Source organism: Acinonyx jubatus, chromosome D4 (genome assembly GCF_027475565.1).
Source record: "Acinonyx jubatus isolate Ajub_Pintada_27869175 chromosome D4, VMU_Ajub_asm_v1.0, whole genome shotgun sequence".
Taxonomy (NCBI): Eukaryota; Metazoa; Chordata; class Mammalia; order Carnivora; family Felidae; genus Acinonyx; species Acinonyx jubatus.
In genome coordinates this window covers 33,746,611-33,761,817 of record NC_069391.1, presented here as the reverse complement: position 1 = coordinate 33,761,817, position 15,207 = coordinate 33,746,611, and the positions used below count along the sequence as shown (strand labels likewise).

The 15,207-nt window shown below is 43.6% G+C and overlaps 1 protein-coding gene across 8 annotated transcripts in view; it reads right to left on the bottom strand.

The window, feature by feature from the left end:
• XPA (XPA, DNA damage recognition and repair factor) overlaps window positions 1-2,692 on the bottom strand; it is a 30,031-nt gene extending 27,339 nt beyond the window's left edge. For 5 of the 8 annotated variants that reach the window (XR_008291103.1, XR_008291104.1, XR_008291105.1 and 2 more), the window contains exons 1-2: window positions 2,390-2,689; window positions 323-433 (exon numbers count right to left, since the gene is read on the bottom strand). Coding sequence is in view for 1 of the 8 variants with exons in the window: in XM_027039507.2 (XP_026895308.1) it covers window positions 323-433; window positions 2,390-2,561 (283 nt within the window). In the remaining 7 variants the exon portion in view is untranslated. Of the gene's footprint in view, window positions 1-322; window positions 434-2,137; window positions 2,301-2,389 lie in introns of those variants that run through there. The other 3 variants (XR_008291107.1, XR_008291108.1, XR_008291109.1) reach the window with 2 other exon arrangements.
• Window positions 2,693-15,207: the final 12,515 nt, after the last annotated feature.

Below are 15,207 nucleotides of genomic sequence, written 5' to 3'. Positions count from 1 at the left end.
AGAATGTCCTACCTTGTATCTCTTGGGTTCTAGCCCCTTATTTCAGCCTATCTAGATAACTGAGTATTCGACCAGTGAATATATTGGCTATCCTGGCCTACCATAAAACAAACGTAAGTATACAAACCCCAAGTTAAATTAATCATTGCTAAATCTGTTTAATTTTTAATCTACCAGCAAAACTGCCAAACTTTGTGACTCTTATAAAGCTAACCTGCTCACTGATTATAAGAAGGTATTATTTAACATCAGTTTGCAAAGAATTATGCATGTAACTCAAAATGACCAATCTAGATACCAACTTTCTGGAAATACACTTTACCTGGTTGATGGACAACTTTTCCAATTGTACATTGTTCCTCTTCTTCCTCTTCTAGAATGAAGCCTCCTCCTGTGTCGGTGATCTTTGGGGCTGCTTTTACATTAGCCACGCCTATAAAAAGTAAGTAAAAGTGGTCAATGATTTAACTAGGTAAGCCCTTAAGTTCCCTTGTGCATAAACAGGAACTTTCTTTAAATTTAATAGATATCAAACAAGACAAGGATGTCCACTATTAACACTTCTACTCAACTTTATACTGAAGGGCCCAGCTAGCAGAAGATGATAAGAAAATAAAACAGGCATAAAGGTTGGAAAGGAGTAAAACAGTCTGTATATTCTACATACATAATCACATCATCTGTGGATAAAGACTGATCTATGACATATGCCATGAAAAAGACGGAGAAGAACTTGCTTAGAATGTGGTGCTAAAGGTCTGAGGAAACAGCAAGGTGGGGCAGCGGAGAAATTGGGCTTTGTCTTGGCATGACTGAGCACCTGCTCAAGTGATGGTCCTGACTACCCCAGCTGGAGTAGTCTTTTTCATGGCCTATATCACAGCTCAGTCAGAAAATGAAAATTGTACAGTACACTGAAATAAAAGTACTGCAAAGATAAAAAATCTCAGCACCAAACCTAACTCTTGAAGCACAACGGGTTGTATACCACGTTGCAGCACAGTTCAGTTCTTGGGTCAGTGCCTGGGAAACCTTACAGAATATTCATTCTACCTTGCTTTCCATGACCAAAAGTTTTATACCAGCTTATTGTTCTATTACACACCCGGGTTCCACAGCCATTTAGTACAGATCTACAAACCTTTACAAAATCACAAATATTAACGCAAATGCACAACTTTTTGTCCCGACTCCAGAACGTCTCAAGTTGAGAAACTAATAAAAAAAAGTACTAGAAAACAGAAAGGATGAGACCAGAACCATTAAAAGTGGCTGGAATTTGCAGATTCAGGGTCAGTATAAATATAAAGACATGCTGCCAGCCCCAGACTCTTGGCGTTCTTCCTTACTTCTGGCTGATGAAAAGGGCTCTACATGTGCTCACCTACTCATACAGAATGGGACGTGGCTTTAGGAACATGTGTATTTCGTGTTACAGAGGTGGTCCTAAAAAAGTGCATGTCAACCAAACTATATTTTCAATCCCTAGGAATGATTATTACTTGGCTCCAGTGGAAAATAACACCACAGCAACGTACATACATAGATTACAGACACGCAGTTAAGGGCTGCCCTAAGAAAGGGGGGAAGATAACATTTAGACATAATAACAGCCTTTCTTCTTAAAATTGAGAGATGGCTGCATAGAAGAGGCAGTCAGTGGCAAGGAAAGGCCCTGAACCCAGTATCATATAACCTCAATTCTAGTCCCGATTAACCTGTTGGACTTGATCCTATGAACCCCAGCAGATCCGCTTCCTTTCCTGGTCCTCAGTTACCACCTCAGTAAAATACCAGTACCAAAACCTGCCCTAATTATTTTCCAAGTTAACAGAATCAAATTAGCTAACTTGAAAGGTGTGAAGCACAACAAGCGCTACTCTTGAGAGCCCCACGAAGGCAGGAGCTCACCACCTCTCTTGGTGCCCCAGCACGTAGCAAGCACGGTGCCGGGTCCAGAATATGCACTCAATCGCCCTTTGTTGAGTTGATGAATTCGGGAACGGTGCAGAATTATTCCTGCAATGGGTTACAAGTCTAAAAGCTTTATACGAGGACTACCGCTGGGACTGCTAGAGGCACATCAGGAAGAGAGCAGAAAGGGAAAGCTGAGGCGCCCACCGACACTGGCTGGTACCTCCCGACGGCGAGAGCGGCCGCATCCCCAAGCTAAAGACGGCAGCTGGGCCGCCCAGGTGCAGTGAGGAAAGCCCGGGGTCCAGCGCGGACCCGCCGGCGGTCTCGCACAGCCCGCTTTGACACGGCCCGCCGAGCGGACTCCCGGGACTGCGGGAGGACAGGAGCACAGACAAGGGGGCAGCCGACGCCACGCCCAGGACTTGGTACCCGGCCCGCCAGAGGGAAGGGGCAGCGCCGCCAGGGCCCAAACCTCCGGTAGCCGCAGCCGCCGTCGCCGGGTAGGGCCGGGCCGCCAGCCGGGCCTGGCGCAGCATCAGCGCCCGCTGCCGCTTCCGCTCTATGCTCGCCCGCACCGACGCAGGGAGCTCCGCCGGCTGTTCGGAAGCCGCCGGCTCCGGCGAAGGTCCCCCAACCGCCGCCATCTCCACGCTCCCCAAAGGGCCGAGGATCTAGCCCCGCGCAAGCGCATCAGCGCGCCGAAGCCTGCCCACAGCCCCGCCGCGACGCCAGCACCGCCTCTGCGTAGACTTCGCCATACAACCTCGGAGAGAGCGCCTGCGCACTTTGAGGAGGAGGGGACGAAAGGCAGGGGCGGTGGGCGGGGTCTGCGCCTGCGCTGGGGAAACCGCTTGCTGGTCACCTGGGAGGACTCAGGCCGAGGTCAATTTTCAGTACCCGGTAGTCTTTTTTTTTTTTTTAATTTTTTTTTTATTTTAACTTGTTTTATTTTTTATTTTTTTAAATTTACATCCAAATTAGTTAGCATATAGTGCAACAATGATTTCAGGAGTAGATTCCTTACTGCCCCTTACCCATTTAGCCCATCCCCCCTTCCACAACCCTTCTTGTAGCCCTCAGTTTGTTCTCCATATTTGTGAGTCTCTTCTGTTTTGTCCCTTCCCTGTTTTTATATTATTTTTGTTCCCTTCCCTTATGTTCATCTGGTTTGTCTCTTAAAGTCCTCATGTGAGTGAAGTCATACAATTTTTGTCTTTCTCTGACTAATTTCACTTAGCATAATACCCTCCAGTTCCATCCATGTAATTGCAAATGGCAAGATTTCATTCTTTTTGATTGTCGAGTAATGCTCCATTGTATAGATAGATATACCACATCTTCTTTATCCATTCATCCATCGATGGACATTTGGGCTCTTTCCATACTTTGGCTATTGTTGATAGTGCTGCTATAAACATTGGGGTGCATGTGTCCCTTCAAAACAGCACACCTGTATCCCTTGGATAAATGCCTAGTAGTACAATTGCTGGGTGTAGGGTAGTTCTATTTTTAGTTTTTTGAGGAACCTCCATACTGTTTTCCAGAGTGGCTGCACCAGCTTGCATTCCCATCAGTACCCGGTCATCTTTAAAATAATAGTTTTGCTTGGTGGTTCTGAATAGGGGCTTTGGAGTCAGATCTGGGTTAAGTTCTAGCTCTGACACTTACCACTGTGTGACCTTGGTGAACAAGTTATTTAACCTCAGTTCAGTTTCTTCAGTAGTCAAACAAGGATAATTATGGAACACTCGCTGGGTTGTTGGAAAGATCAGATGTAAGGATTTTCGGCACAATGCCTGGCATATGGAAAGCTTCCAAAAATAAGGGCAGCTAGTAGTAATAGTAGTGCCAGTCAAGAAAGACCAATAGATGATTCATCTGACTGTACTTTGAAAGCATGGCCTAGGGGACAGAGTCTTAGATTTGATATGAGAAACCCCTGGGTTCAAACTCTCACCTGCTGTTTGACGTCAGGCAAATGCAGCACCTGGTGCCAAAGCTGGTATGCATAAACTTGGCTATCTTTTCCATGGAATATTACTTCAGTGAGGGTGAGGTTCCACCAAGTAACATCCAAACAAACAATGGGTTTGGATTTGGCCCAAATCCTGACTTTGCAAAAGTGAGTGGTAAATGGAGCATTTTGCAAGCAACATTGCATGCATTTCCAAAAATGTATGCTTTTTTATTACAAATGAAATTTAATTGAAACCAGAAAACATTATGTTCTAATTACTGCATATACCATTTAGGACTAGTTTTCAAAACAACCTGGCATACTGAGGTTTCACACTAGAATTCAATGGTTAAAATTCAATAGTTAAAATTTGAGCAGCACAACCTAGTGGTTCTAATCTATTGAACATATATATATTCAATATATATTTTCAAATCTATTGAACATATATATATTCAATATAGATATTCTTATTTATTGAATATATATATATATATATACACACACACATATATATAAGCTGGAGAACATCATAAAAACCAGATAAATGCTCAGATCTTCTGGTTGAACTGGAGATCAAGACCTCAAGGAATCCCTGTTCCCTTTCCCCTCAGATCCCTTTCTCTCCCTATACATTGACCTTGTCCAGGTGACAAAATCTTAAATTCCATATAACATCAAAAGCATAAACAACAAAAAAAAATTAGATAAATTGGCCTTCATCAAAATGTAAAACTTTTGTATATCAAAGAACACCATCAAGAAAATGAAAAGATAACTCACAGAACAGTAGAAAATATTTGCAAACCATATATCTGAAAAGGTCTAGTATCCAGAATATATAAAGAACTTTTATAACTCTATAACAAAAAGGCAAAGAACCCAGTTTTTAAATAAGCAAAGGACTTAAAGAGACATTTTCCTAAAGACAATATACAAATGGCCAACAAGTACATGAAAAGATACTCATCACTAATCATTAGGGAAATGCAAATCAAAAGCACAGTGAGAGGCACCTGAGTGGCTCAGTTAAGCGTCTGACTTCGGCTCAGGTCATGATCTCACGGTTCCTGGGTTCGAGCCCCTCATCGGGCTCAGTGCTGACAGCTCAGAGCCTGCAGCCTGCTTCAGATTCTGTCTCCCTCGCTCTCTGCCCCTCCCCCACTCACACTCTGTCTGTCTCTCTCTCTCTTTCTCTCTCTCAAAAATAAATAAACATTAAAAAAAAAAGCACAACGAGATACCACTTCACCACCTCTGGGATGACTAGAATTAAGAAAAAAGAAAGTAACAAGTATTGACAAGAATGTGGAGAAATTGGAGCACTTATACATTATTGGTGGGAATGTAAAATGCTGTTATGGAGAATAGATTGACTAGTCAAAAAGTTAAACATAGAATTACCATATGAGGGGCTCCTGGGTGGCTCAGTCGGTTAAACATCCAAGCTCTTGATTTCAGCTCAGGTCATGATCTCATAGCTCATGAGATCGAGCCCCATGTTGGGTTCTGCGCTGACAGCAGGGAGCCCACTTGGGATTTTCTCTTTCCTTCTCTCTCTGCCCCTCCTTCACTTGTGTTCATGTTCTCTCACTCTCTCTCAAAATAAATAAGTAAACTTAAAAAAAAAAATTTTTTTAAAGAATTACCATATGAGTCAGCAATTCCACTTATCCTGCTTTATGTAATGTTCTCCAGCTTAAACATATATAATCAATTAGAACCACTAGCTTGTGCTGCTCAAATTTTAAACACTGAATACTAGTGTGAAACCTCCGTGTGCCAGATTGTTCTAACAAGACTCTATACCCCAGCAATTCCATGTTCCCAAAAGAATTGAAACACAGGTGTTCAAACAAAAACTTGCACCTAGTGTTCATAGCAGGACTCTTCAGAGTAATCAAAAGGTTAAACGTACTCAAATATCCACCAAATGATGAAAGCATAAACAAAATGTGATGTGCCAATACAAAGGAATATTATTCAGCCAGAGAAGAGAGTAGTGATACATGCTACAACATGGATGTACCTTGAAAACATTATGCATTCCTTTTATATGAAACATTCAGAATGAGCAAACTCATAGTGACAGAAAGCAGATTAGTGGCTGCCAGGGGCTGACGGAGAGGGGACAGGAGAGTGACGGCTTAATAAGTATGAGGTTTCCTTTTGGGATAATGAAATGTTCCAGGAACTAGCTAGTGGTGACAGTTGCACAATGTTGTGAATGTACTCCATGTTACTAATGGACTGGAGTGTCAAGTCCCCTCTTAAAGGGGGCAGCTACGACTCCAGCTCCTGCGGGTAGTTGCCAAGACAGAATTTGGGCCCACAGTTGCCAGATTGTCCAATGCTTCAAGGAAAATAACTGCTTCTCAAATTTTTATGTACATATAAGTCACTTGGTGATCTTGCTAAGATGCAGATTCTGATTCAGTAGGTCTACGTGGGACCTGAGAATGTGTAGGGGCTGCAGCTCCACAAGCCACACTTTGAAGAGTGAGGGTCCAGCTCAGAAGTCCTCAAATCTGGGTGCACACTGGAAGCACCTGGGGAGTTTAACAGTGATGCTTAGGCTCCACCCCCAGAAATTCTGACGTCATGGGTCAGGGCCCTATAACTCTAATAGGTGGCAAACTTCGAATGCCAACACCCTAGATGACCCTCTGGACTTTACACAGCTCCAAGAGCCTCTCGGGCTAGGCAGTATTTCTGGAGAACAAGGTAACTGTTCTCTCCCAAGGTAACCTTTTGAGAATAACTAGCCCCTAAAACCTCCTCCCCAACAAAGCATTCCAAACTTGAAGGATGTGGACCATAGTTCAGATGCTGTACGGGTATTTTGTAACTCTTGACAACCTATTGGATTTCCTTTTACCAGCAACTCCCTCTTCTTTGGCGTCCTGACCTTTGTTAGCAAGTTTCATGTAATTGGGTCTGAATTGTTAGCTGATGCCTCAACCAGGCTAAAATGAGACCCCTCCTTTAGAGAAAGAAAGAGTGCATGCCCCGATCTGTATATCACACACGGTCACAGGGGCTGTAGGGCTTGCCCAGAGCACAGCAGCATGAGTCATCTTGGTGGGGAGCACAAAAGGAAAACAGGCAAGTAGAATAGACCAATGGATGTGTTCTTGCCTCTTCCCACACACAGTCTCTGGGAAAACGTGTGAGTACATCTATCTTCCTGCTTTGTACCTCTCTTCTCCCAGACCAACCGTGATCCTGGCTGAAAGAGGGGTAATTAACAAAGCACAGAAAGAATTGAAAGCCCTAACCAGAGCCTGAAAGAGAGCAGACAGGCAAGAACAGAAGCCAGGAAGGGAAATAAGAAACTTGGCAGTGTTTCCTGACAGGGCCTCCTCTCTAAGAGCATTACTGGAGTTATTCATGGCTGAGATGACAGGATGTGAACATATTTGTCTTTATTATCGAGTAAATAGTACATGTGTGTGGCTTTCTTTTTCATTTTTCCCCGATTCCCCGGGGCTTCACCCCTTAACGTGGTCACTTTGAACATCATTGGCATAAGTTCGCTATAGAAGAACATTTGTGGCAAAGGAGCACGCCAAGGCGGGGAACTGTCTGGGACCAGGATGCAGCAACACAAATTAGCCCCATCCTGTTGGCTTAAGCTGTATTGATTCAGTCTTCCAGTACATGCAGTCTCTTTTGGTTAAGATTGACCCTCCTGCTGGAGAAACTTCAATTTCGACTTCCCTCAACCAAAAGATAAAGGGATTGAGGCAAAACCATCATACTGGAACCTAGGTCAATAATATGTGTGTGCAAAGAGATTTAGAAAACATCTTAGAGACTCACAAGAATTTTCTTTCCAGAAGCAGTAAGAAATGGTAAGGTCCAAGGGATTCAGCTTAGTACAGGGCCTAGGAAAAATGACTATCGGCACCAGAAGCCCAAATCTTTTGTTAATCACAGACCAGCAAAGGACAGATCTTCTCTACTCTCCATTCCCTGAATTGCTTCTTACTTTTTACTGCCTCTTGCAGGAAGCCTGCCCTGACTTCCACCCCTGGCTGTCTATGAACCTTCTATGTACTGGCTGGTGTTGTAACACTTACTTGCCACATGAGAGGTGATTCCTACCTCCCATCCTTACTAGATTATCAGGTCCTGGAGAGCTGGGACTATCTGATTCATCCCAGTACATCCAGGGCCTACCACGGTGTCGAGCACAGAGCAGATGCTCAGTACCTATTTGTGGAATTAATAAATAGAATGAATAATGTTAAATAAGCCTAGTAGGATGTCTCACCAGCACTGAAACTCAAGGTGCAAAGCTGAACCCTACAACCTCCTCAGCTCCGCTGAGTTGGGCTCCTCAAAACAGCCCAAACCATTGTTGTCCGGCTTTGGCCATTATTTATTGCAACAACAATAATAACAATAGTAAATACTTATACGGTGTTTACTGTATAGTAGGTATTTCCTTAAGCATTTTAAACTTATCAATTCCCTAATTTTCGTAACTACTCAATGAGTATATTCACTAATGTCAGTTTATAGATAAGACAACTAAGGCACAGAGGTGTTAAGTAACTTGTTCAAGGTTCATAAGCTAATAAGTAACAGAGCTAGGTTCAGCCAGGCACAGACCAGCCCTGGCATAATATTTTCCACCACTCAAGTGTAAGTCTCTAGATTAGAACAAGTCTTCCTCTTACCTCCTCCACTCGTATTTGCTCTGCCTGAGTTAGTACAGAGCTGAAACCAGGTCCTTGTGATACCCTATGTGGCTAACCAAGCGGCTTGAAACAGACAGGACTGTCTCTACCTGAGGCTTGGTCCTGTCTTGTGTAGAGCCAGAGGAGGATGAATGTGGTCCAGAGTTCATCTATTATGTGGATGAACTCCAATCCACATAATGGGGTTATAGGCTTGTGGTTTCCTATTTTCTTATTACCCTCCCCCCCCCACCACACACACACAATTGGGGTTTTCCTTTCAATTACCTTTATAACAAGCGTGGTTGCAGCTTCAAACCACAAACCACTTATTGGCAAAGGCTTCTTCTAATACCTATAGTTCTGTTAAACAGATGAACTATTTATCACCACTTGTTTTCACGGTTTTTATAATGTTTGGAAATGAGCTATTTTCCGGCCCCCACCCCTGCTCTGGTCCCACTGCTACTAGCCCAGTTTAGTTCCTATCATCTCGTACCTTAACAGCACCCAACTGGTCTCCCAACCTCTTGGCTGACCCCTTCTGATCCATCCACCACTTGGCCTTACAGTTTCACCCCCCTAAAGTACAGCTTTGACCATACCACTCTTCTGCTCAACAACCATTTGTGCCTACTTGAGCCTAGCTCTGCCCCTGATTAGCTTATGACCTTGAACAAGTTCACTGACATCTCTGTGCCTCAGTTGTCTCACCTATAAACTGAGATTAGTGAATGTACTCATTGAGTAGTTTGATTTTTTATAAAATCAAGATCTGTTCTTGGGAGAACGAATCTATGAGTCAAATATAAAATCAAGTGTGGTAAGTGTGAACCTGCCCATTTCAGTTCAAACATTCTGTCAGGATGCTTGAGGAGGCAATCTCCTTCTGCTATGTGGGAGGTGGCATCAGATGACCTCCAGGACCTTGTTCAACCTTCAATGTCTGTGATTTTCAGTCTAAGTAGATGTCTCTTAAGAAGCATTCATGAAAAACAATCTGAAGGTCTTGGTGTCCCCCAAACTCTGTGTGAGCCAACACACAACATGACTGATAAAAAGAGATAATGTGAACGGAAGTGACAAGAACAAAAGCAGAGCATGTGAATTAAGGGAGATGTCTCTCCTCCTCTTTTCAGCTGCTTAGAGCACATCTGGAGCTTGTGTCCACTTCTGGACAACACCCACAGAATCAGTGAGCCATCGTGTGGCCAGGATGGGGAGGACTAGGAAACCCTGTCATAGGAAGAAAGTGCTGGAAGGGGACCATTTGCAAAAATTCGTGATCAAGGCGCCACATCACAGGGCCTCCCTGGGCAGAGGGCATAGATGTGGTCTGCTGGGCCTTTAAGCTCTCCCTTAACTGGCAAGTCACAGTGGCCTCGCTGGGCAGGATTTCTTCTTACCTCAGACCACCAAACTCAGGACTACCTTCACGGCCTGCTCCAGTGGCCCTGCATCCCTCAGACGCTCAACACAGAAGTGGCAACAGGGTGAGAGTCTGACCCAAGTCAGACTTCAGGGACAAGATGGTACCAAAGACTCTATAGTGTAACAAATTCAAGCTGTTGTGGGGTCCAAGATGGTAATGAAAACAAATAAAGCAAGTTGAGCACTTGCCTTTTATTTTAGTTTTTAATTATTTATCTATTTAGTTTGTAAGTAATCTCTGCACCCAACATGGGGCTCAAACTCACAACCCTGAGATCCAGAGTTGCACGCTCTACCTACTGAGCCAGCGAGGCACTCCAGGCACTTGCCTTTTAAATGTATAAAAATTTCCTCACTTCCACATATAAATATACTGTGCCCAACTTTTCCTGAAACAAATGACTTGGTCTCTTATTTTTCCTTTTTCGGTGAGAAGCTGATAAGAAAAATATGTTTGTTTTTGTTTTCACAATAAGAAGAACAACCACACACATGCAATGAGAAATGGCATCACGGGTCATCCTCATTGCTGGGGTGACCGTGGGGAGCTAAGGGGACAGCCGACAGGACTGCAGCAGGTCCAGTGAGACCAAGTCTTCCACTTTGTTAAAAAGGCGTTAAGAATCCGGGGGGTTATGTGAAATCTTCCAATTTGTTTTGTTTATTTATTTTTGAGAGAGAGAAAGAGAGCAGCAGAAGGGCAGAGAGAGAAGGAGACAGAGAATCTGAAGCGGGCTCTGTACTGAGAGCACAGAGCCTGATGCGGGGCTTGAACTTATGAACCATGAGATCATGACCTGAGCCAAGTCAGATGCTTAACCAACTGAGCCACCCAGGCGCCCCCAAATCCTCCAACTTCTAAATGCTGATGCTGATGTTCAGAAAACATCACATGAGCTTAAAATTCCTCCACAACACGTCTCCTGTGGTCTTCCTAACTCTGCCTGTATCCCTGGGATTGGCACTCACACCCATGAAAGCAGCCATCTTTCCCTGTGAACTGCTCTGACTGCTAGCAATGAACACTTCAAACTCAATGGAAATCAATCTTTTTATAGTACAATGGCCCAACCACTCCCACCCTGCATGGCCTCTAGGCCTCTGGTCCCTAGGCCACTCCATTCATTCATCCATTCGTGCATTCGTGCATTCACTCATTTACACACACACACACACACACACACACATACCATGGGCTCAGTTGCACACCATCTGCTGAATCCAGTGGATCATGGTATGAGCTCCCCATGAGTGGAAAATGTATTTTATTTCAGAGTCCTTTGGAGTCTCCTTCCCACATGGGGCCTGCGTAGGAACATTTCAGCCTCCCTCTTCCTCTCCTGGAGGAAGCTGCCTGAGGGAAGAAGCTTCCTCCTGGACCTTGTGTGCAGCATTCCTTCTAGGCAGCAACCTGGGCCCTGACAAGCAGGTGCATGACGTTTACTCGATCTGTGGCCCTGGGAAAGTCACTGATGTCCCAGCCTGGGCCTCCCCATGTGTTAAACAGGGGTGTTAACCCCCACTTCATGGCATATTTTCAGGTATTTATAAATCATTTCTTAAAAGAAAAGTGCTACACAGTCAGGATGGTGATGGGTGGTATTGACATGGAGTGGAAAGAAGTTGTAGTTCTACAGGGCTGGGTTTGAGTCTAGGCTCAGCCACTTTGGGCAGCTTATTTCATCTCCATGAGCCTCCGTTTCCCCATCTATTAAATAGGAATAAAACTGCCTACTCTACAGTCCTGTTCTTTAGATTGTAAATTGGAAGTAATGTTGCATGTTTAAGGCGCCTGGGTAGGGGTAGCTACTGTTGCTGCTACTGATAACCACTAGGGGGCACCAAACTACTCCATAGCCGAAACCGGCCTGGTGTCCGGGCCACAAGCGCAGGAAACCCTTCGTACAAAGGCTGCGGGGGACCTACAAGTATGTAGATTTGTGCACATGTTCTCCTCTTTTATTGGAAAATTAGAAGCTGCATTTTACACTGAACTATTTGGGGTATAACAAAAGCAGCTTAGAGTCGGGGGAAGAGCACCCCACAGAGGAAACCTCTAGGGACTCGTTTACTTGTCCTTGCCCTGCTCCTTGTGCTGTGTGACCTGTGTGTGGACCCCCTTCTGAAGCGGGAGAAGGTCGGACCAGGTGATCTCTAAGGGCCTTTCTAGCTGTCTATGACCAAGATTCTGAGGCACATACATTTCGTGAAACAGCAGGTGGGCGTGTTGGGGGGGGGGGGTCGGGATGGGGGGAATGGACCAAACGACCCCTGGATGCCCTCGCGGGGGCTGGGATTTGATGATTTACACACAGTCAAGGGAAGCCACGCAGGGCTAATCCTGGCCTTACAAAGGAGTGCGGTTAGAGCTGTCGGGTGGTGGCGATGTTTTTCTGCGGGCGCACACCGTGCTTATCTTTTGTGCAGGCTGATGCCGAAGCCAGGGAGACCACCCAGCCTGACAAAGAAAGGAATTCTTGTCTGCAGTTGATAGCCCTCAGGTTGACGGCTTTCCATTTGCCCCGGAGGCTGTCACTCGCAGAACAATGGCAAGGAGCTGGGTGGCTCTCACCTGAGACTGGCTTCGCCAGGGGGAAGGGGTGCGGAACAGGACTGGTGGAGGTGGGGGGTGTGGGGGCTGTTGTCTCTCTTCCCAGGATGTGTAGGCTCTCAGATCACTCTGGACTGCAGCAGACATGCTTGGAGAGGCTCTGGAGGGCTGTTTTCCCCGTATAGGGTGTCTCTACAGATAAGAAAGTAGCAAGCCCTGAAGATGTTACTTTGTTAAAAAAAAATTGTAACGAAGTACTGATACATACAAAACATAAATCAATCCCAAACGCATTGTGTGGAGTGAAAGAAGCCAGACATGAGAGCATCTACAGTATAATCCCATTTCTAGGAACTTCTAGAGCAGACAAAACGATCTATGTGATAGAAATCAGATCAAGGCTACTTCCTTGGGAGAGGTAAAGGCTGACTACAAAGAAACATGAAGGGCCTTTCTAAGGGTGGAAACCGTTCTAGTCTTAAGTGGTAAAGTCATGGGTGCACATGCCTTTGGAAAATGCACTGAACTGTACACTTAAAATCAGTGCACTGTACTATACAAAAAGGATACTTGAATAACACTGATTAAAACTGAATTTCAAGAGGGGCGCCTGGGTGGCTCAGTCGGTTAAGCGTCCAACTTTGGCTCAGGTCATGATCTCGTGGTCTGTGAGTTTGAGCCCCGCATCAGGCTCTGTGCTGACAGCTCAGAGCCTGGAGCCTGTTTCGGATTCTGGGTCTCCCTCTCTCTCTGCCCCTACCCTACTCATGCTCTCTGGCTCGCTCTCTCTCTCTCTCTCTCTCCCCTTCAAAAATAAATAAAAACATTTTAAAAATTAAAAAAAAAAACAATTGCAAGAAATTGCTATGACTTTCCCATTCTCAAAAGAAATACATATTCACACTAGAAGACTGAGAAAATACAGATAATTTTTCTAAAAAAGAAAGAAAAGTCATCCATAATCCCATTACCCAGAGGTAAACATGGTTATCAACTTGATATTGATAGTACAGATAGTACTTTATTTCCTCAGAAATGAGATGATACAGTTTGTAATCTGCTTGCTGCTTGCTGCATTGAATTGACAATACAGGCACATAGTTAAAAACTTTTGTACCAAAAGGTACAAAAGAACATAAAGTAAAAAATAAATCTCTCTTCCAGTCTCCCTCTCCAGAAGCAATTACTCCCATCACATACTTGTATATTCTCCTAAAGATGTTATATATTTACAAACACATATGTGTGATGATCCTTAAGAAAAACAGTAGCATACTATATACCCAGTTTGCACCTATATTAACCTGTATTTTAAATATAATATGATAATATGAATATCTTCCCATGTCATCCAATTTTTTCTGCCATTTTGAAGCAGACATTTGATTCAAGTATAACAAAAACCAGAAATATGCAAAAGGTATAAATGTAAAGCCTAAAGTGTTTTCACAAATGGGGTCTACTTTTACATGCAGGACTAATATAAAATAACAGATCATTACCAGCACCCCCCAAAATCTTTTGGACCCTTTCCTAGGTACTGTCTCCTCAACCTCAAAAGAAACCACTCTCCTGCCTTCTAATGCCTAATGAGTTTTGCCTGGTTTTTGAACTTTATACGATAGAATTACATGATATTTCTTCTTGTGTGTATATTCTTTCACTCAACAGTACAGAGATGAAATTCATTCATGTTGTTACATATAGCAACAGTTCATTCACACTGTCACATGTCATTCCTTTGTACAAATGTATCACAATTCATTTATCCATCCTATTGTTGATAGACACATGGCTTGTTTCCAGGTTTTGCCTATTATAGCTGCTATAAATTCTTTAGATGTCTTTTGGTGAACATATGTATATATTTCTGTTGCATATAAGCTTAGATGCGCAAATGTTAGGTCATGGGGTATGCAAATGTTCAGCATTAGTAGAAAATGCCAAATGGTCTCCAAAATGGCTCTCCCAATTTACACTCTTGCCTGCAGTGTATGAGAGTTTCAGTTGCTCTACATCCTAACCTACAACACCAATTATAATGGCTACATAGCATTTCACCATATGGATGTGCCATGCTTTATTTTACCTGTTTCCTGTAATTCAGGGATTCTTAACTCTTTTTGTGCCATACACACACTGGTTCTCTGCTAAACTTGAGGACCTCGTCTCAGAACCTGGCATAGTAAAATATGTGCTTCCTTGTTAACACTCTCTGATGACCTCTGGCAGCAGGCCTCATAATCACGGGAACCTCAAAATTTCAAAATAAGCATAAACATAAAAACGTTTATTGACTTTTGGTGCTGCTTAGCCTATGAAATGGATATCTTGGCCTTTGCCAATTTTTAAAGATTGGTTTTTTTGTTTTGTTTTGGGGTGTTTTTGTTTTGTTTTTTTTTTTTTTTTTTTTGGTAAGTAATCTCTCCACCCAACATGGGGCTCGAACTCACAACCCTGAGATCAAGAGTCACAGGCTCTACCGACTGAGCCAGCCAGGCACCCCAGCCTTTGCCAATTTTTAAAATGGCTTATTTATTTTCAAATTTTTGTGTAAGAACTTGGGTATTACAGATATGAACCACCTAGTGAAATATTACAATTTTTTTGTCATTAGCTTTACCATTTTATGTTTTTATAATAGCTGTTTATATATCATTTTTAGT